Source organism: Lynx canadensis, chromosome D3 (assembly GCF_007474595.2).
Source record: "Lynx canadensis isolate LIC74 chromosome D3, mLynCan4.pri.v2, whole genome shotgun sequence".
NCBI classification, from domain to species: Eukaryota; Metazoa; Chordata; class Mammalia; order Carnivora; family Felidae; genus Lynx; species Lynx canadensis.
The window spans coordinates 45,680,675-45,703,621 of NC_044314.2; the positions used below are offsets into that span (position 1 = coordinate 45,680,675).

General features: G+C 45.8%; 1 protein-coding gene across 2 annotated transcripts in view; it reads left to right on the top strand.

The window, feature by feature from the left end:
- The window catches only part of KCTD1 (potassium channel tetramerization domain containing 1), a 92,960-nt gene extending 76,090 nt beyond the window's left edge, over positions 1–16,870 (top strand). For both annotated transcript variants that reach the window (XM_030336582.1, XM_030336581.1), the window contains exons 4-5: positions 11,545–11,850; positions 16,250–16,870. In XM_030336582.1, the coding sequence (XP_030192442.1) occupies positions 11,545–11,850; positions 16,250–16,408 (465 nt within the window). In that variant the 3' untranslated portion in view covers positions 16,409–16,870. The remainder of the gene's footprint in view (positions 1–11,544; positions 11,851–16,249) is intronic.
- The last annotated feature ends 6,077 nt before the right edge of the window (positions 16,871–22,947 follow it).

A 22,947-nucleotide genomic window follows, 5' to 3' on the forward strand; every position in this document is an offset into this window, starting at 1 on the left:
ATGGAGATTAGTTTTGTTCTCACATAAGAAGTCAGAGGTCCATGGTTACGGACGGTGGTATCTGCTCTGTGGTGTCATCGAGGACCAGAACTGTCTTTTTGTTTTGCCGTCCTCAGTGTTGATGTTTCGGCCTCACGCTTGTCACCTCAAGGTCGTAAGTTGCCTGCCCCAGCTCCAGGCATCACCTCCTCATTCACGGCAGGAAAATGGGGCAAGAGACTCTTTACCTCAGAAGATTGTGTCCTTGTCAGAAGATTCCTCAGTAGACTTTCCCTTTATAGGTCATTGGCTAGAACTGAGCCTCCCCGAGATGTAAAGGAAGCTAAGAAAGTAATTTTTTTCTCTTCTAGCCTCTACAGTGAGAGAGAAGTGAGCAAGGGATAGGGGCCGGGAATAGTTGTTGGCGAAGTTGGCCAGCAGTGGCTGTCGCTCTGGTGCAGCTTTGGCACATACTAAGCATGTAAATATTTGTGGCGTGAGTGAGTGAGTGCGTGGATGGATCAATAAATGAATGAAGTGAGTCCCACGTTCAAACCAGATTCTGGTTCATACCTCATCATATACTTTTATTATATTCGAACTCTGGATGTTTTATGTATGTATCAGGACTCTCTACTTTGTAAAAGACTCTCACAGGCAGGAACATTTTTATGTTTTTCTAAAGGACATTGTGTGCTGGGCGCATAGAATTACTCAGTATTAATTAACTTAAATACAACAGAAAAGGGTCTAAACAGTCACAGGAGACCAGAAGCTAAGTAGGCAATATACTATTTAATTTATAGGACTAAATGGGAGGTATAAAACGTGTATAATGTCATCATCCTGAGCAACTTATGAGGGTAAAATATTAATTTGTAATCCCATGTTGAAAAGAGATGCAGACTCCAGGAGTACAAAACAACTGATGGGGAATTACGTTTAGAACATGATAACAGCCACTTGTTTTCAGTTGGACGATGTTCCAGAAATGGAGCTCGGTATTGAACACATTTAAACGTGGCAGGTGTTATTTTCTTTTTCAAGAGCATTCAAGTTAGACGCTGAGAGACAGACTTCCTCATGGGAGTTAAGCTGTGGCCGGTCCCTGAGGTCAGTCCTGAGGGGGGCTAGGTTGGGACGGCTGCTTCTCCGCACCTTGCAAGCTCCCTCAGGATTCCGGGGCCCTGAAAGGCGCGCTGTTCATCAATTCTAAGTGCAAAACACACCCTTTAATTGGCTAAGGCTTTAGCTGTGGCCCACACTTGGGGGAAAAGACAAAAAGTTTGGCAGATGAAGCGCACGTCTCGCAGGGCCCTGAAATGTTTTCCACAGAGCCTCTGGGCGACAGGCTGTAAATTACAGGGTGTTCTGGAACCTGGAGGAACAGCAGGAGGAGAGGGGAAGCTGAGATGGCCATTTGCTCCTGTGGCGGACGAAAAAACCGCAGCAGTTCACGGCAGTCACAAACGCAGATGGGCACGCAGATGAGCTCTCAGTCTGTCCGTCCCTGAATCACACAGTAGGTGCTTTCCTCCTCATCGGAGTCTATTTCCTGATCTTGGAGAAGGAGCACAGCGTGAGGAGAGACGGTCCGGACTGGGTTTGCCGGGAGAAGTGTTCCTTGACTTCCTGCTTCCCTCTCCAGCTGTTTGCTGCTGGGTTGAGTGAATGCATGAAACGTTGACATCACGGCATCCTGCACCCCTTAAAACCCCATTCTGCAAATACACTGTATGAGCTAGATACCCACTTAACAATTTAGATAATTTCATATTTCAGAACATCACTTAAGTGGCAGCTGCTTGTGCTCTGCTTCCACTGAAAGCCACTGGAATCTGTTCTCTTAAATAAGTGACTATAGAGCTTCTCTGCCCTGTTTTATTACAGAGATGACTGTCCTTCTTCCCTTCACTACCCCCCCCCCCATCATACTGACTGGTTCATCGTTGCTTCATCTTCTGCTTAGGTACATGTGTTGTACAGGGCGTGCACACACAGTTGTATTTCCTGGAACACCATGAGTCCAGATCTTTGGTTCCCTTTTTGATTGGGAACCACAAAATTGCCTCTCTCTAGCCTTTTATTCTGAACATCTTTGGTAAGGGTCCCTCATGTTGCTGACATCTTTTGTGGTCGCTGATGAATGCCCACCCTTCCTAGATAAAGAAAAACTTGCTATCAGACAGCCCACAACTTACCTATCCCTGGCTTAAGTTTAAAAATGTGTTAGTTACTTGTAATAACCTTTTAAGATTATAGAAAAAGTATATGTACATTGTAGAAGATTTGAAATTGTAGACAGGCAAAAAAACTTTAAACCCCGTATTCCCAACTCTCAGAGACTACCAGCATCAAAACCTTAGTGCATGGCCTTCTGGATCTTTTTCTATCCTTATTTCAGACAACAATCTCTACCTTCCTATTTCAATAAAATCTCATTTCCTCTAATACTGGAACCATATTCAGATTTCCCAGGTTGACCCCAAAATGTCCTTTACAAGTGTTTTTCCCAGACGGTATCTGATCTAAGAGCACATGTTGGATCCACTATGTCCCTTCCCTTTATTACCTAGCCTAGTCCATCGCTTTTTATATGATGCTAACTCACTGAAGAAACAGGGCCAGGTGCCCCACAGAATGCCCCCCCGTCTGGATTTGTCTGGCTGCCTTGTCATGCGTACTTTAGTTCTTTACTCTAGCCTCTAATTTCCTGTAAACTGCAAGTTTCATCTGAAGGCCTGATAGTCTAAGCTAAACATTTCAGTGAGGATACATCTCTGGTGATGCTGTGCACTTCACATTACATTATGTTAGCAAACGTAGGTGTCTGAATGCCGGCCCACTCGTTAATGATGCCAGGACTGACCATCGATCAGAGGGAGTTATGTCTTCCTTAGGTTGCAACAAAAATGATCTCGGTCAAGCTGAGTTTCTCACCTTGCCCTATTAGCATTTTGAGCCAGCTAATTTTCTGTGGTAGGGCTGTCTTTTTTTTTTATTTTATTTTATTTTATTTCTTTAATATACATCCGAATTAGCATATAGTGCAACAATGATTTCAAGAGTAGATTCCTTAATGCCCCTTACCCACTTAGCCCATCCTCCCTCCCACAACCCCTCCAGTAACCCTCTGTTTGTTCTCCATATTTAAGAGTCTCTTCTGTTTTGTCCCCCTCCCTGTTTTTATATTATTTTTGCCTCCCTTCCCTTGTGTTCATCTGTTCTGTGTCTTAAAGTCCTCATATGAGTGAAGTCATATGATATTTGTCTTTCTCTGACTAATTTCGCTTAGCATAATACCCTCTAGTTCCATCCACGTAGTTGCAAATGGCAAGATTTCATTCTTTTTGATTGCCGAGTACTACTCCAGCGTGTGTGTGTGTGTGTGTGTGTGTGTGTGTGTGTGTGTGTCTTTACACCATGTCTTCTTTATCCATTCATCTGTTGATGGACATTTGGGCTCTTTCCATACTTTGGCTATTGTGGATAGTGCTGCTATAAACATTGGGGTGCATGTGTCCCTTCGAAACAGCACACCTGTATGGTAGGGCTGTCTTTTGAGCAGTATCCCTGGCTTCCACCCACTATATGCCAGTAATACCCACCTCCTTCCCAGTTATGACAACCCAGAATGTCTCCGGACATTGGCAAATGTCCTCTAGGGTCAAAATCAGCCCCAGGTGAGAACCAGAAAGAATGAGAGGAAGGAAGTTTTTATGGGAAGGATACTGGCTTACCTCATAGAATTAGCAGGAGCATTCTCTCAGGGCTGGAACTTGCAGGGCAGCTCTGAGGACCTCAGTCATGAGAGTTTGTGGGCTTCTAGAGTGATGCCCATGGCTCCGCTGCAATACTGCCTGGGGTTTCTTTCCCCTTCCTTGGTTCTACAGAGACCATCTGGCTCAGGTGGCTCCGATGCTTACGCTTTAGCCAATCAGCTGTGGTAACCCAGACACGCGTTCTAGTCACCCTCTCCTGAGAGTCGGACATTCTCGAAGAAGGCACTCTCAAAGAGTGGTGAGCTGGGTAGACCCCCAAGAAGTCTCTTCATCAGTACTTAAGAGAGCGCCCACTTAGGATGGCTGCCCCAGCCCCTAGTCTCAGCTGTTGCCTCCCTGTTTTTATGTCCCTGGTGCAGAAACTGTTACTCCTGGCACCCCTGCCCAGGGCCACTTCTGACCCTCTCCCAAGGACACTCCCTCAGAAGCAGGGCCAGCTGCAACTACCGAGGAGGAGGAGGAGTGGGAGGCAGGCAGAACCGCCAGCCCGCAGCCCTGGCACCATCTCGGATAGCATCTCTAGCCCCTGCCCTCACCCCGCCCTACACATGAGCCCTAACTCCTGCAGTTAGTATGCAGCTGGCTCGCCAAGCCAGGGTGTGGCTGCAGAATGCAGATGGGTCTGCCTCTGCTCTGCCTCACGCACCCCGTCTTGATCAGCTGTGTATATGTGGCCTTTCTCCGGGAGATCCGGAGGTGGTGGGGGATGAGACAGTGGCCGGGTACAGAAGGGACTCTTGCCGCCACTTCTGTGTCCTTTAATGGCCATCAGGATGAATCTCAGGCTGGGTGTCCTCCACCACCTTCCCCCCACCCCGGCTTGCGAGAAAAACGAGAGTAGTCAGGAGAAACTGGAAGCTGGTGCTGCTGGCCAGAAGTATCAGTTGGTAGCAGGGGAAAAGGAGCAAGGGAGCCAGTCTTTCTAGGTTTTGAAGAAAAGAAAGGGGATTGAGGGGTGGGAGGAGTGAACAGGTGGACACATGTCATTGCATGTCACATTGTCTAAACCCATGGAATGTACAAGGGCAAACGTGAACCCTAGTATAAACTGTGGGCTTTGGGTGATGTAGGTCCATCGGTTGTAACAGATGCACCACTCAGGTGGGAGATGTTGAAAATGGCGGAGGCTGTGCATGTGTGGGGACAGGGGTATAGGGGGAAACCTCTGTACTTTCCCCTCAATTTTAACTGTGAACCTAAAACTTCTGTAAAAATAGTAAGTCCTTTTAAAGGAAAAAAAAGGAAAAAAGTATTGCAGAACTAGGTGAATAAAGAATTTTAGACACCCCAAACCTGAAATACTGAAAAAATTATGGTGGCCCACCTCCCACCTAAAAAGAAGAGAAGGAAGGAAGGAAGGAAGGAAGGAAGGAAGGAAGGAAGGAAAGAAGGAAGGAAAGAAAGAAGAGGAAGAGAGGGAGGGAGAGAGAAAGAGGAGGGAGGGAGAGAGAGAGAAGAGAAAGAAAGGAATGAGGGAAATAAGGAAGGAGGGAGGGAGAAAGAAAAAAGAAAAAGAAAGGAAAGAAAGAAAGAAAGAAAGAAAGAAAGAAAGAAAGAAAGGAAGAAAGAAAGAAAAAAAGAAAAGGGAGGGAGAGAGAGAAAGAAAAAGGAGGGAGGGAAGGAGTGAAGGGAGGGAGGGAGGGAGAGTGGGAGAGAGAGAAGAGAAAGAAAGGAAGGAAAGAAAAAAAATCTTTGAAACTAAAGGAAATTAAGTCCCGCAAAGATTTTTTTTATTTTCCTTATGACTACTACCTGGATGCTATTTTTGAAATGTAAACTATAAAATCCTTCATTTCCTCTCATCTTCTTGGTGTCCCTGCTTTGTGGGTCCCCTGATATTTACATGCCCTGCCTTCTAGGGAGCCAAGTGCGTCCTGGGAGGCCCCAGGGCAGTGAAGAGGAGCTCCCGGGATGAACTGGACGCATTCCCCAGAACCCACAGTGCCTAGCATGGCATCCGGCACGTTTAACAGATTTTAAAATGAATAAGTGACTGATTTGCCTTTGGAGTTTAAGGATGTGCCAACTGCTGTGTAAAATTTCAAGGCCATTAGGAGTTAAATGAATTTCTGAACTGTTTGGTGGAATCAGTAAGTGTGTGTGGCAAGCTGAATAATGGTCCCCAAGGGGGTCCACATCCTAATCCCCAGAATATATTACCTTACACGGCAAAAGAGACTTTGCAGCTGTGATTAAGTTAAGGGTCTTGAAATGGGGAGAATATCTTGGATAATCCAGGTGGGCAGAGTGGAATCACAAAGGTCCTTATAACTGAAAGAGGGAGTGGGGAGGGTCAAAGTCAGAGAAGATGTGATGAAGGAAGGAATGTGATTGTTGGCCAGGAGCCAAGGAATGCAGGTAGCCCTAGGAGCTGGAAAGGGCAAGGGAACGCATTGTCCCCTGGAGCCTTTTGAAGGAAGGCAGCCCCACGGGCTAGCTAGCCCTGCCTAAGACCCATTCCAGACTTCTGACCTCCACAACTGTATGAGAGTGAATCTGTATTGTTTTCAACCACCAAATCTGTGGTAAGTTCTTACAGCAGCAATTGGAAACTAATACACGGTGTAAATTACTTTCCTCCCCCTAGGGAGAATGTTTTCTGAATTCCAAATATTTAATCAAGAAATAAGCTTTTGAGACATGGGTCTATTTGCATTTTGAAGTCCACCCATACCTATGTACCGTGTACCTATCTCCAAGGTCCTAGAAAAGCTCAATTTATTCGTTGTAAAATGGGATCTTGATCTTTCTGTGCCTCGAAAAACTATTGTAAATCTCAAAAAATTTTTTATTTTAAAAATATGTATTCTAGGATTTTAAAATTCTTTAAATGTGATAATAGGTCTGTGAATAATCTGTTTCCCTCTACCTGAATGTGAGGCTACACAAGAAATATGGATGATACTTTCCTAATTAGGGAAGATAAAATTGGCATAGAAGCAGGGCAGATGAGTGACAGCATCTAGTACGTTCTGCAGTTGCTTTGCTGAAAAGCAAATGTAGTTTTGGGTTTCATTTTCTTCAAAAGGAAATCTGGGGCCACACCTGCTGCTGCCTCATAAACTCCTGCCCGTTTCCACCTCATACCTTAGGGATAAGAGACAGCGTTGTCTAGAGGAACAACCAAAGAAAGGAACAGTGGGTGTTGCCAGATAGGAACCAAGGTATAAGGAAAGAAGATTTCAAAAGATTCAGAGAGCAGAAGGAAATGAACACAAGGTCAGGGGGTCTAAAGAGAAACTTGGTAGACTCTAAAAAATATGGGATTTAGACAGTAGAATTAAATGATCCCAATTGAGGAAGGAAAGGAGGATGAGGTTCCTAAGAAAAGCAGCTGTGGGTATGAGTCGGCTCCAAGGGGCGATCTCCGACGAGCTGAGACTGGAAACGTGTGTTAGGAAGTAGAGAAAGACGACTATAAAGGAGCCTGCCAAGAAAGCGAATGGCCAGTGTGAGCTTAACCGTGCAGAAAATGATAACAAAAACAAGAAGGGCCTTTTTAGTTCTTGAGCTGGCAGACACTTAGAGGCAAGTCAGCGTGGGGGGCCGATGGCCAAGGGGAGCCCGGCGCTCGGCTGTTCTCCAGCGTCCGCTGCGCCGGTGCAGACGGCGCTCCACCCCAGAGACCGGAAGGAACAGCACAGTAAAGGAAGAGATGAAGCCAGATGGTCAAGAGAGAGTAAAAGAACACCTGGTGGCCTGAAGGAGTTCAAGACTGGGCCCCGTGAGATACATCCCAGGGTACAAGATGGTCTTCAGGGGACCCCTTTAAACTTCGCTTCAGTAACCACTGGCAGAATCCTTGAGAAATCACTGAGCAGGGCCAAAAGTCTAATAACGGCCAGTGTTTCCCTCATTGTTCAGGAGCAGAGAACAAGGAACACGAGCAGCATCGTATAGGGAGGCACTCTGTCAGGCCATGGCCAGACCTCAGAGTGGATTACCCATGTGGCTCGTGAACTCAGGGGGGAAAGAGGGTGAAGATTCAGAGTCAGCATTGGAGGAGCTGTAACCCCAAGTCCTGTTAGCCCCATTACCTTCAGGTTATGGTAGACAAACTGGTGGGTCAGGACACTGTCATGGATATAGACTCGGATATCAGGGCTGGAAGCAACTTCGAAGGAATTGATTCCTCTCATTTTATAGATAAGGAGACTGGAACCCAAAATAGTTAAGGAGAATCTCCGGGCAGTACAGAGACTTGGGCCCTCCCACGTGTCCAGCCTTCCCCTTGGAGTCCCACCCAAACACATGGCATTTCAACAAGACACCCAGCAAATGCCACAGTTATGGGCTGACTGATCTCCGAATTCTAGGTTTTATAACTATTTGAACAGCCAGAATCCAGAGTCTTCGTTTACTACCTGAGCATCAACCTGAACCAAGGTCTGCATGTAGCCGTGTCATTACTCCATCTAGAAACACACAACACCTGGCTCAAAATGATAGAGAGAGAGAGAGAGAGAGCAGAACATTGGATGAAAGAATCCACATTTTCTCAGTATGTTGGGACAAATTCCAACAATTTGAAGAGGGATACATAATGGAGGGTTTAAAATTTTTCACAAATGCTGAAAGAGAAGGGCCTAGCTCAGTAGCAGCTCTTAGGAAAAGGTATGGGGACGCCACAGTAAGCAAACTATAAACTAACAGGGTAACAGGACAGCCAAGAAAGTTAATACAGGCTGATGCCGTGTGATAGGCAGAATGATGTCCCTCTCCGAAGATGTGCACGTCGTAATTCCTGGAATCCAGGAATATATCACTTAACATGGCAGAAGGGACTTTGCAGATGTGATTAATTAAGTTAAGGGTCTTGAGATTGGGAGATTATTGTGGATAATCCAGGTGGGCCCAGTGCACTCACAAGGGTCCAAGTGAAAGAAGGAGGCAGGAGGGTCACAGTCAGAGAAGATGTGACAATAGCAGAGGTCAGAGTGATGTGAGACCACAGGCCAAGGAATGTGGGCTGCCTCTGCAAGCTGAAAAAGGCAAGGATACGAATTCTCCTCTAGAGTGTCCAGACCCTTTTAGACCTCTTACCTTAATGACCCATTTTAGACCTCTGACTTCCAGAACTGTAAGAGAATAAATTTCTGTGGTTTTAAGCCACTAAATGTGTGGTGATTGTTACCGCAGCCATAGGAAATGAATGCAGGCTGCTTTAATAGTGGTTAGAATGTCCGGCCAAGCGAAGGTTTCACAGTGTGCTCATCAGATCGCATCTGAAATGTTAGGTCCAGTTTGGGTTTGGGTTTTCAGAAGTATGTTGACAAAGTCAAGCACACATCAGATATTGAAGGACCTCTAAGTCATAACGAATGAAAAAGAGCTGGAAAGATGGGGTGTTTTCAGCCTGAATAATACTAAAATGTAACAGTTGTGTTCAGATGTTTGAAGGTTTAACAGGTCAAAGAAAGTTTAGGATCATATAACCCCAGATGGCAGAGTCTGAACAAGTAAGTTGGAACTACAGGGAAATTAAGGTCCTTCTAACTGAAAAACTTACAACCATCAGAGCGGCCAACAAAGTCAGTGCTGTGCCTTGTTAGATAGTAAGCTTCCCATCACTGGAAGCATTTAATCAAAGGCTAATGGTCACTATTCAGCAGTGTTTGAAAGGATTCCTCCAGAGGGTCAAAGTTGGTCATTAAGACTGCTTTAAGCAGTCTCAGATTTGAAGACTTGACACATTTTCACTGGAGTCCAGATTCTTTCTTGTGTTATCATTTTTTTTAATGTTTATTTATTTTTGAGAGAGAGAGAGACAGAGCGTGAGCAGGGGAGGGGCAGAGAGAGACGGAGACACAGAATCCGAAGCAGGATCCAGGCTCTGAGCCATCAGCACAGAGCCCGATGCGGAGCTCGAACTCACAAACCGCGAGATGATGACCTGAGCCGAAGTCAGACACTTAGCCAACTGAGCCACCCAGGCACACCTTGTGCTAAAATTTTTAATTCTCATAGGAAAATAAAAAGTTAGTAGCAGAAGTTCTCATTTCTACTGCTTGTCAACTGTCAATGCTGTTTTTAAATCTCCTTGAGAGCCGTCATCTGGATAAGTAAATAAAAGATTGAGTTCAGCATCTCATGGTTGATGTACTTCAGTGGGGGTCCCAGGTATCCAGGAGGAACTGGCCATCTCCCCACTCCCGCCCTCAGGCTGTGTGAGGGGGCCTCACTTCTGTCCTTTCCTAAGCGTGGCCACACCTCAGCTTTATTCTCCTCTCCTCCAACCAAACAGAACCTCCTGTGGGTCAGGTGCCAGGATGTGCAAGGAAGATGATGAGGGCAGTGGGCTCCTCTCCAGCAGGGAACCGGGACTCCTGCAATAATGGCATTGCCGGGAGAAGACAGAGCACCGAAGCGGTCCGTTCTGCTGAGGGGCATGTGGGGCAGCGTCTTCACCTGGCCCAGGTGCCCCGCCATAGAAAGCGGAAGACCCGGCTGGAGGCCCGCTGGGACTTTCTCACCTGTCCATGCTTCTTTCTCTGGAAGCCCTGCATGATGCTACTGCCGCTGCTGCCTTTGCCGCTTGATTTGCAAGAAAAAGAGCAGAGTGCCAAATAGAACCCGTTTTCCTGTGGTCATCCTCTCCGTGCGCCATCCCATCCAGATGGCCGAGGCCTCAGGCCGCACTCGGGCCCCGGGCTCTCAGGGCGGCTCTGCCGCGGGCACGAGGCACCGCCTGCCAGCTCCAGCCCGAGGAGGGACGGCAGATACGCCTGTGTCAGCTCATTAAAATGTTCTCAGTCAACGTGTCCGGACAAGTGTCCCACTTGCCTCACACCCGGAGATGATCGTGGTCATAGCTACGCGTAGACCGTATTGACCTGCTTGATAACATCATTCCTGCATTGCTGCCTCCCTTTTCCTCCTTTCCCTCCCTTTTCCTGCGTCGCTGCCTCCCAAGGCCTCCCATTCAGTGACACGTGTGTGTGTTAATACCTGCTTGCCAGATTTCTGTTCTAATTCAGTAGATTTTGTTTTAAGGTAAGAGTCAAAGAGTGGGTGGCTGTGGTTTCAGAAAGGGACAGGTTTCCTTTCGTGCACATCTGTCCGGCAGGGATCGTGGACTGATGTCTGCCTCCGTCCCTTGAGCATGGCAGCGTCGAGGGCGGTGCCTCCGCCTCCCTCAGACCATCCCAGATCAGCACCCACGCTTAGGTCAAAGCTGCACCCGGCGTGTGCCCTGCAGGCGCCCACCCGCCACCGTCTCCGGCCGCCCTCCCGCCTCGTGCTGCCCCCTGCCTCCCACGAATTCTGAGCTGCCAGCGAAGGTGACGGGGAGCGTGGGCTTCCCGTGAATAGTGCGCCTGCGCCTCCCTCACTGCGACCTATATGTGGCTCCTTCTGGAGGACGTAAAGTGGATTCTCACCGCACGAATTTTAAATGCCCAGAGGCACTCCTTACTGAAAGAGAAAAGTCGTGGCTTCAGCCTTTCTCACCTCCGTTTTCTCATCTGCACAGTGGGAATAATAATGGTTCCAAATCCACAGGGCTGTTGGGGGGGGGGGGGCTACAGGGTTTAATTTATGGGGAGCATTTAGAAGAGGGCCTGCCTGGCCCTTAATACTCTTATCTCTTTTTATCATCGCTGAATGCATTAATGAAGGAATGAATGAATGCACGTGGAGTTGTGTTGTGAGTGAAAAATTCACATGCAGATTTGATTATCAAAGTAACAGAGGTGGAAAAAAATCACCTCTTACCTGTGGACATCTTCAGCGCTTCGTGTTTGTATTTTGCGCTATGAAACGCCTTTTTTGTTTGTTTTGCCAGGACTACACTTTGTTATATGAAGAGGCAAAATATTTTCAGCTTCAGCCCATGTTGTTGGAGATGGAAAGATGGAAGCAGGACAGAGAAACTGGTCGCTTTTCAAGGCCCTGCGAGTGCCTAGTGGTGCGTGTCGCCCCAGACCTCGGAGAAAGGATCACGCTCAGCGGTGACAAATCCTTGATAGAAGAAGTGTTTCCAGAGATCGGCGATGTGATGTGTAACTCTGTCAACGCAGGCTGGAATCATGACTCGACACACGTCATTAGGTTTCCACTGAATGGCTACTGTCACCTCAACTCGGTCCAGGTACAGCCTTGTCGTATACCGTGTGGAATCGAATGTCGCTCTTAATGCTGTTACTTAACCTTGCCTTCACACAGTGCTTTCCGTCCAGAGAGCTGGGAAACTCTCATGTGGCATCACTTCTGGGTAGGTAGCCCTGTTCACCCTCTGGGCACTCAATCATTGCACAGGTGTTTGTTGAACATACACTACAAGCCGGTGCCCGTGTGAGCACTGGAACGCTAGGAGACGAAGAAATAGACAATAGCTGTATTTTCAGGGAACTTCCATTCTGGGAAAGACGAGGGAGCCAAACAGTAACCAACAGAAATGGTGGCCAGGTAGTGAGAAGAGAGAGTAGCTGGGATGGGGCGTCCCAGGCAGAGGGCCCAGCAAGTTGTGAAGATCCTGAGGTAGGAGTCGGCATGGTGTGAGGAGGGGTATCAAGGAGAGCCTGCACAGCTTGAAGAAAGTGAGAGACAGGGAGTCCTGAGACCAGAGGCCAGCAGGTGGCTGGGAACAGATCACGGATTGCCTCCTGGGCGGCGGGAAGCACCCTGAGATTTTTTGTTTGTTTTGTTTCTTTTGGTTTTCATTCATTTGCTTGTGTGAGTAAGAGCCATTTGAGGATTTTGAGCAAAAGCGTGGCATGATGTAACTCAGCTCCGAACATGAATCCTCCGGCAGCAGAGGGAAGCAAAGGGAGAACAGCGGAAGCAAAGGGACCAGTTAGCAACAGTTGAGAAGCGTCCGATTCTGAATGTCAGGAACGTAGTAGAGCTAACAAGGTTTCTGACAGTGGCTGTGGGTTCTAAGACAGAAGCCAAGGATGACTACGATTTTTGACCCAGGAACTGGATGGATGGGATTCCTGTTTTCTGAGATGGAGAAGTCTATGGGAGGAGACGGGTGGAATTCAGAAGGTGGGTTTACACGTGAGGTGCTGAGTCCCTTAGACGCGGGTTGGTCTGCTCATCGTTCAGAAGTTTGGTTTACACGTGAGGTGCTGAGTCCCTTAGACGCTGGTTGGTCTGCTGATCATCATAAGTAACGTGTGGCAGCCCCGCGCCAAGGGTTGTATGTGCCTTGTCTACTTGTAACAGTCTTCATGGGTCAGCGCCGTTAGCCCCCCTGTCTTGCTGATGAGAAAGCAGAGGCACATCTGGGTCTTAACTCCAGGTCTAGGTCACTCAAAACGATTTGAAGTCAATGGAGTAAGGGCTTGGGGTTTCTCCCACCCACCCCCTTTTTTTTAAATTCATTTTATTTGTGAGAGAGAGACAGAGTGTGAGCAGGGGAGGGGTAGAGAGAAAGGGAGGCACAGAATCTGGAGCAGGCTCCAGGCTCTGAGCTGTCAGCACAGAGCCCGACGCAGAGCTCGAACTCACAAACCAGCGAGATCATGACCTGAGCCGAAGTTGGACGCCCAACCATCTGAGCCACCCAGGCACCCCCTCCCGACCTCTTTTTAATTGGAATGGGCCTATGCCTTTATTGACCCAATAAAACCCCTCCCACAGCTCAAAGACTAGAAGCACCCACTCTACCATTCTGCCTCTTGAAGATTGTTCCACAACTATTTATAATTTTTGTAAATGTTTATTTTATTTTTGAGAGAGAGAGAGCAAGTGAGGGAGGGGCAGAGAGGGGGGGGAGACAGAGGATCCGAAGCAGGCTCTGCGTTAGAACTCATGAACCATAAGATGATGACCAAAGTCAGACGCTCAACTGACCGAGCCACTCAGGCACCCCACTACTTACAGTTTTTTAAAATTTACGAACAGGCGTCCGAGAACAAAACAACAGGAGATGCTGGCAGGAGCTGTGTCTTGGGAGGGCTAGAGAAAGGCACACGCTGGCAGGCAGTGTGGTGGCCGCTGGGTTGGATGGGGCCAGAGGTGCACCTGCAAGGCCCGGTGTTAATTGAAGCTCTGAAAGCCGTTTGCCTCCTACACACGCTCCCTGCCCCAGCCCCCCTCCAGATGGAGGGAGGAGGCAGTGCCCATCAGAGCCAGGACAGCATTGCTCTCTGGGGCCCCATGTCTCACACAAAACCCCAGCCCACCACTCAGGCTGTGGGACAAATTCATATGCCTGACAAGTTTCCCAGTCATTCAAGTCTGATCAGATGTGGACATTTTCATCTGGATTAACATCATCAGTGACACAGCCATGACACGACCACGACGTAATCGATGACTCCAGCTTCCTGCTCCACCGACCAAGAAATAGGCACCGTCCTCTAGGCATTCACAGGTTTTGGGATAAGACACACAAGACCTGATACCTCCAGCCCAGCCCTGGAGTGATTTAATATTCCCAAGTGATCACTAACTTTAAGGAATTTTGTTATTAACAAATTGATGTTTAAAAAGAAATGGCCAAGGAGCATAGCTGTTTGCATTACTTTGAAATAAGCTTTGAGCACATTCAAGGTACTGCTGGGTCATATGGAATAATTATCATATTAGATATATGATATCCCCCTAGGGAGGAAGCTTGGGGATTTCCACATTTAACAGTTTAGCAACCTTCCATCACTGCAAGACAAACAATATCAGAGTTAGGTTCTTTATTGCTCACAGCTTCTACCTTTTCAATTCCTCTCCCAGTGAAGGCAAAGAATCCTTTCTGGTGCAGTGGTTTGGCCAGGCAGACTGGGGTTTTTCTTGCTGAAAGGCTACATTCCTGCCTCTGCTGGAGAAGTCTTAGCTCTTGGGTCCTCACCTTTTTATTTAACTACCACCAAAGCACATCTTGACTTTGAACATAGGGATTGTTTTCTTTGTTCTGTCCCTTGCTGACTGGTGTGCATATGCATTGTGAATGTATCTACGGAAATAAGAGCACTGTGGGTTAGAATGTTCATTTTGTTCTCATAAAGACTTGGGTTTTTTTTTATTAAAAATTTTTTTTTTAATGTTTATTTGTTTTTGAGACAGAGAGAGTGTGAGTGTGTGTATGAGCAGGGCAGGGGTAAAGAGAAAGGGAGACACAGAACTCAAAGCAGGCTCCAGGCTCTGCCCTGTCAGCACAGAGCCTGACATGGGGCTTGAACTCACGAACTGTGAGATTGTGACCTGAGCTGAAGTCAGATGTTCAACCAACTGAGCCAAACAGGCGCCCCTTGGTTTTTTTTTTTTTAATTGGCCAGCATTAGAAGTTGTAGTTTTCTGAAAGTTTACATATTGTTTTCTAATCTCTAGTTAGCTCTTTTGCAAAATAGCAAATTATATTCCACATAAAAGTAGGCAACCAAAAAATAATAATAATTTAAGAGGAAACAGTAAGGGTTTGCTTTATGTTGAGTACATTTTAAAAGTTAATAACATCCCACTTCATTTCCCCCCAAAATTTTAAACCAGAATTTTTTTAAAGTTATGATTGAGTCATCTTGCCTTTAGAGTGGTGTAGAAGTAATTTAATTATAGCCAGAATCCCAGGGAACATTTGCAAGTCCAGTGTTTGTTGGATTCCTAAGGAAACAATGCTGTAGATCAACTTTCTGTATTTTTGCCTAAGAGCATAGGAATTGTCTCCTACATTTAAGACCATCGGACATGTCGGTGACCAACCCAGGGATCTTTCTGGCACTAGGTATTTGATTTCAAAACTGAAGAGCTTATGAGAAGTTACTATTATATGAGAAGTTTAGAATATCTTTATTTTGGATATGTTTTCTAACATCTAACCATTGCAATTACTCTTGCCTCCCTGAATGCACCCAAGGCAATAAATCTATTTCAAATGCCACAAACTCAAAAACTTCTAGATAAACCTCAGCTGTCTTCAGCAGTCCATTGGTTCTGCCATTGAAATTACATCCGTCTTCCAAACTGAAATATATGAAGTTAGTACAGGCAGACTTCAGCAGTGGTGGGGCTGAGAGTGAATGGGTTGAGAATGACTCACTGGCTGAGTAGATTCAGATCAGATCATTGTCTGGCCATATCATTTATCATCTCATAGAAGATATTTTAGTGATGAGATTTGAAAGGTAAACCCTCTCTTTTTGCAGAGAAGGGAGTGTTGCATGTTACAAGAAACGTGGCATCTGAGGCCAAATGGAGCTGAGCTGGAAACCCACTTCCATCACTTATAGGCTGTGAGCCTCAGTTTTCCCGGGTATGAAATGGGCTGACCACCCATTAATAAGCAAGGTGGTTGTAACTATTCAATGAACCGGCACGTGAGCGGCAAGCATGTGAAGGTGTATTTTGGGTGTTGGACACAACCGTTCCATCCCTCCTGCCCTTTAGTGCAGGGCCTTCCTCTGAAAGCAGAAATTCAGAGAGACTCGGGGGGTGGGTAAGAATGACCAGGGCTGCACAAGATCTCAAACTTCAGGACACCTCTTTGGGCTGTTCGTGTGGCCAGAGGACCTGTGTCCCCCTAACCAGATGCTTGTCTTGGCCCTGTGCAGGTCCTCGAGAGGTTGCAGCAGAGAGGATTTGAAATCGTGGCCTCCTGTGGAGGAGGAGTGGACTCGTCCCAGTTCAGCGAGTACGTCCTGCGGCGGGAACTGAGGCGGACGCCCCGCGGGCCCTCTGTCATCCGGATAAAGCAAGAGCCTCTGGACTAAACGGACAGATTTCTTATGCAGAAAGGAAAAACAAAAACAAAAAACGTACACAACAAATAACGCAAACAAAAAAGGGACATTTATGTGCAGCTGGGACAACAAAACCAAGTCCTGGACCTAAAATTGAATAAACAGACACATTGATATCCAATAGAGACCACACCTGTATTCATACGGGAACAATTGGAATAGTGATATCCTCAAGGTGTAAAAAAATATATAAATATATATATATATGTCAAAAGGTAGGAAATGCAAAAAAAAAGGAAAAAAAAAAGTTTCAAAAAGGTGGTAGCTACAGTTGTTGCTGTGATGGCCGTGAAGTGTCCTGGGCCTCCCAAGGCCTCTGACCGATAAACAAGCCATGAGCAGTGAGGATGCATCTCCTTACGGTTTTCATTGCCAACAGCCATCCATTGTTTCCTTTTCCTTTGTCTTTCTTTTTCCTTTTTTTTTTTTTTTTTAAAAAAACAAAACAAAAAAAACACCTTGAATAGAGTTTATTTGCAGGATGGAGGTTTCCTGTCCTCTGTTTAGGCGGGACGGGCAGGACTTCAGAAAAACTCTTCATGAGCACACTGCATTCGAAAGACATTAGACATGAAATTTTAAATGTAGTTTGTACAGAAGTCACACTTCTTTGCCCGCCTCACAGATGTGAACATGACTTTGTTTTTAAACTGATCAGTTTTGCAAAGGGGCCAGAATTATTACTTGTTAGACTTGCTCCAGTTTGAGTCTGCTGCTTTCCTACAATTTTTCAAATTTTATAATGTATTAAATACAATAAACTCTGTTTAAAAAATAAGGTCTGTGTGAAACGCGCATGTCAGGATGAAGCTGTATTTGAATGAGATTTTTCTTTTTCTGAATTTTCTGTGTTGGACACCAGAAGACATCAGCTGAGGCTGGTTTTGAGGTCAAAGCCACTAAAAGATAAAGGATGTTATCGTGTGTTCAAAACAGTTCTGTTCCCACCCGGCAAGTGTTCTGACCTGTGCTTTGTTAGCAAGATGATCTTCCTTCTGGTGAAACTTTTCGTTTATAAATTTGAGGTATCTGTTGCTGCAGGGCAAACCACGCCGAAAGTTTGCAGCTTAAGGCAACATCTTATTCTCTGTCAGGATTCTGCGGTTCTTTTGAGCAGCCTACCCTTTGCTGGCCCGCTTCTGCGGCAGGGGGTGACGAGGGTGTCACGGGGCAAGATTGGGCTGAAATGTCCGTCCTACGTGGCTTTCCCATGAGTTGCCAGTCCATACTGGCTCAGGACCTCCGTGCCATGTGCTTGACCCCGTCCCAGCATGGGAGCTGGGGTCTAAGAGGGAGGGTCCCCTGCTGCTGGCAAAAGTGTTCTAAGAGGGAGGAAGCGGAAGCCTCAGTGCTCTGAAAGGCCAGGCCTGGAATTGCTCAGTGCACCTCTGGCACAGTCTCTTGGCTCAACAGAGAGCCCAGATTCAAGGGGCGGGGGGGGGGGGGGGGGATAAAATCTACCCCCTGCTGGGGAGAGTGACAAAAGAATTTGTAGCCAACTTGAATCTACCATAACACCTGTCCAAAAAAATCCAAAAAGTGGGACATTATGGCTTTGGAGGAAGTAGGGAAGTTCTAAGCCAGAATGGTCGCTTTCTTATTAGCCCCAAGAGGTAAGAAACCTGAAGTCTCAAAACCACTTTGGAATTAAGCCTTCAGCTTTTCTGAGGTATTAGCGATTCCAGAGGCCCTTCTGTGTACCCCGCCTCACCTGTCTTCCCTGCTGCTGCTTCCTCATTCCAGACACAATAAAGCCGACACGATGGTGAGATTGACAGGTAAACCATCATGTGTTTCTGCTGCAAAGACATTCCTGTAGTGATAGGCGATTTCCATCCTGAACTTACTTTCTTTTTTTTAAATTAAAAAGTCTATGCCTGAGGATACCAGTAATGAAAACATCTCTGGCTTCTGAAACTAAAAGTAAGCTGTTAATGCTCCTACCCCCCCCCCCCCCCCTGAAACACAGAGGCCCAAACACTGGATGTCTCTAATGACTGCCAGCCAGTCTTGCACATGGTTGGTTGATTTCCCCGTATTTGAGGCTAATACGGCACTGGCTCACGCCAGACAGCCAGGGACGCTCGCGCCAGCTGCCTGCTCATCCCCGCTGCCGTACCAAAAGGACAATGAAATCGCACTCTGATTTTCCCAGCAATCCATTCTCATTAGGCAACATTTCCTGCAAGCTCGAAATAAAGCAAGCGCCCTGCTTTGGGACTTTGTCCCGCTGGTTGTCATCCGGGAACTTTTCCCCAGCACTCTCTGTGCAGTTCGTAGACAACCCACAAACACTGCAACTGCATGGTGGGCGTGATTAGCATCTACATTCTTCTTCGCTGAGTTCTTATACCCATTTATACAACTGCAACCCAGAAGCACATTCTTTCTACAAAAACTCTAATCCTCTAATCCAATCCAATGCAGCAAACCTGTATCACATGTAATTTTCACACTGCGAGGCTTTATAACAGATTCCCGGAATCTTTAGGAAAGAGCTGGTCATTGAAAATATAATTGAGTCACAGTTGCCTTTTGCCCTGTTTTTATTATCTAATCCGCAGCGTGTATCCAAACGTCACTGGTCATCCCGATAAGGATCTTTGTGGCTGTGCTCATTTTTCCTAAAGAGGATCTGATCAAGACCTACGTGCTATATTTATTAATGTCTCTGGATTTCTCTGGTTGGTCTCTCATTGGTAGAGTCAGGTTAATTTTTTTTTTTTTTTTTGCAAGTATACTATGTAGGTGATGTTATCTCCTTATTACACCACTTCAGAAGGGTCTATCTGACCCATAATGGTGATGGTAATTTTTTTATTTCTATTTTTTTTTTGTTTTTATTTTTGGCTTTTATAAATCATATTGCATGTGAGTTATGGTTTTGCTTTTGTGATGGTAATTTTGACCACTTAGTTTAAGTGACATCCACCAGATTTCTCCAATGGAAAAGGAGCTTTCTCTCTGGGATTAATAAATACTCTCTGGGTTGAAATTGTGAGACTATCAATATCCTGTTCAACACACTTTTGCCCACCAGTTTGCACACTGATGGGTGATCTTTTTCCTGAATCAAGCATCACCGTGGTGGCTATAGAAGCATACTTTTAAGAAAGCTACTATTGCCTGAACCCTGATATTTTAAATAACCTTTTACTTTGCTTTGTTTTATTGAGCAAAATGCATTTCTTTAGCCAGGCACACAAACTATAATCTTCCACCTGCTTTCTCCTAAGAAGTATTTTAGAAAAATAGAATGAAGGAAGACACTTCTAAACTGGTTTCTAAATACTAGGTGGGTTTCTACATAGTAATGATAATAGCCACGCCCTTCATGTTTGCTGCGCTAAGCACTTTCTCTGCAGCTAACTCACTGAATCCTTCTGACCACACTAGAGGTTGTATTATCCCCATTTCTCAGTTAAAGAATTAATACTCTTAGACACTAGGTAAATGGTATGATAAAGGCTAATGTTCGGTTGAGCTTTATCAGGAGGGCTGAAACGCACTATTTGATGAAAAATAAGGTTTCATGTAGTAGGATGAGGAAGCAGACTATTAATTAGAAGCATTTCCTCCTTAAAATGGAAATGTGTTCCTGTATTTAAATATTGAGAGCATACCTTGCAATATGTAAGGAACTCCATCTCGGTGATACTATGATGACCGCGACGTGGTTTCTGCTGGGGAGTGCTGGTGGGGGGGGGGAGGGGGCAGAGACCTGTACGCCCAGGGGCAGAATTAGGGCACGTGCTTAGGCCTTACAGGATACTGTCATTCTTACTTACAAAGCAAGGACTATCAAGGTGGATTTGAAAGACGGGTAGCCTTTTGAGGGCAGAGGCCCCGAGTGGGGCAACATAAGGCAGGTTTGCAGAGTGGTGTGGGATGCAGCTGGGTCAGCTGCAGAAGAGTGAAACAGGGCTGGCAAAGGAAGGTGGAACTGGACAGGAGTGGAAGTTGACCTTGGGTGCCCGGCTGGGGGCAGACTGTGTTCAGGAGCTTTGGGGGCATCATGGAAACCGGGACCCATGCATATTCAGCTGGGAGTTTGCAGGCTTGACAGGCTGAAACAGTCTGTTGGTGTGAAGGACAGTTAAGTTGCTGTTTTTCCCATTTGTCCACTCATGACCTACTAACCGGTCTGAGAGCTGACGATCCGCAGATGTATGAGAAAATAAGACACCATCCTGGGTACAGAGATGACAAACTCAGATGCCTACAAGGGCCAGGTGAGTCATATAAATTAGGGGACAGGCAAGAGCATGTGTGCCCCATTCAAAGGGGCAGCCCTACTCAATGCCAGCAGGTTCTCCAACAGGAGAACAAAGGGCCCATGTGCTTAAATGCCTCGTTTTCCTCAGAAAACCTGGAAATCTAGATTTTTGTGTAATCTCTAGATGCGTGAATGTTAGAACTGATTCATTTTTTTCAAATGTACAGATCAAACAAGACATCTGCAGGATTTGTAGCTCTGAGAATTATGAAATAATAAAGCAGTTTTAGGCATTCTAGAAAAATTCCATTTGGGTAAAATCGCATGTGATGGCACAGAACTAAGTTGTCTGAAGATATAACTTATAAAAGTATGAAAATTTAAGGCAAACTTTTAGTCGTAATATCATTTGATCATAAAGATTTAAATCCTAGTGTATAACTGACAATAGCGATAATAAGTTTTCATGAAATGCTTACTACGTGCCAAGCACTGTGCTAAGTGGTTTACAGATGCTCTTCCCTTCAGTCCTCATGGAAACCCTCTGAAGTTGGCATTATTAGCCCAATTTTGCAGATGAGGACATTGGTATGTCGAAAAAATGTTTACCAAAGTCCACTAGAAACTTGGAACCACACACACACACACACACACACACACACACACACCATGTTTGATTAATATCTTGTACTCAACTCTTTCTGGTTTTCTAACTCATGCAAAAAAATATTTTGCTCTGTCCTTGGCAAGTTTAGTATGCTCCATTAGAAAGCCACTAGACAAAAATGTCACTGCAGTGATTAACTGGTTAGATTAGGAATTACTAAACCCTGATAAGGCGTGGTGTCTCTGAGAAGAGCCACCAATGAGTTCTTCATTGATCATATCAGCGTTCTGCAAACTTGCCCATTCTTAAGACACACAAAAAGCACTTGGTAAAGTAATAGGTTTCAGTCTTCTACCATCCCCTTCACCCCATGTCCCCACAGATGTCCTGAATCTCAATCTCTAAGTAAAGAGTTTGTGAATCAATGTCCACCATTTGTGATGCTTTGATCAGGCAAGTTTGGAAAATACTTGGTGATATCACTGTGCTCCCTCGATCTAGGTAGGAATAGAGGGTGATAACCCCCCTCTCCCTGGGATGCTTTTGTTATGTGCCTTTTTTATTGCTTCACTGATGTTTATTAAACAATAGTTGCCTTCTATTCTTTTGAAAGACAGAATGGATACTTCAAATGGAGTTAGTGGGGCGGGGAAATTCTTAACTGAAATTTAACCCAAGGGCCCTCATCCTTTCTTAATTAGAGAATTGCCCGGTCCGTGGAAATAGTCCACCAGCTACAGAATTCTCCCACCTCATCTTAAAAAGCTATCGGACGGGGCGCCTGGGTGGCGCAGTCGGTTAAGCGTCCGACTTCAACCAGGTCACGATCTCGCGGTCCGGGAGTTCGAGCCCCGCGTCGGGCTCTGGGCTGATGGCTCAGAGCCTGGAGCCTGTTTCTGATTCTGTGTCTCCCTCTCTCTCTGCCCCTCCCCCGTTCATGCTCTGTCTCACTCTGTCCCGAAAATAAATAAACGTTGAAAAAAAAAAAAATTAAAAAAAAAAAAAAAAAGCTATCGGAGGCTTGAATGAACAGAAGTTACAACACAGGAAATAATTACAGTAGCACCTACCACTTGTAACAATAGCTGACTCCAGGTGTGCGGGAATCTGCTTTTTCCCATATGCTTTAATGTGTGCGGGTTTCTTCGAAACTTAAATACTGATCTTAGATCTTAATTTGAAAAGGTATGTAAATCTATACTCCTAACCATTTACCATGAAACTCCTTTGTGCGTGCTTTGATCTATGTTAGATTCAGAGAGCTCAATCCCACTGTATTTCACATGACTCCAAGTTCACCCTCTCTCTCCTTCCCCTTCCCGGCCCTCAGTTTCTCCTTCTCCTTCACTCAATGTGAAACCCAGTATTTCAGCACTCCTCCCAATCCATCTATCAGATTGTGCTTGCAGAATAAGGAACAGATAGTACAGGTATTAAATTATCCTCTTGACTAACAGGACTGGAAAAAACCAGAGAAACACTTGCTGTGCATTCCATTCAAACTCTAGAACTTGACTCAGAAAGCCTGTTCTGGAAGGTTAAGACCAAATCCTAGTCAAGGATGCATCACCTCAGTTGGAGAAGAAGAAAGACCAGTAGGGACAGTTGATTAAATCCAGCTTGAGGAGGCTTTAAAGGATCACTTAAAGGTCTGCAACTTGAGTGACCTATTTGATGCAGCTGGTT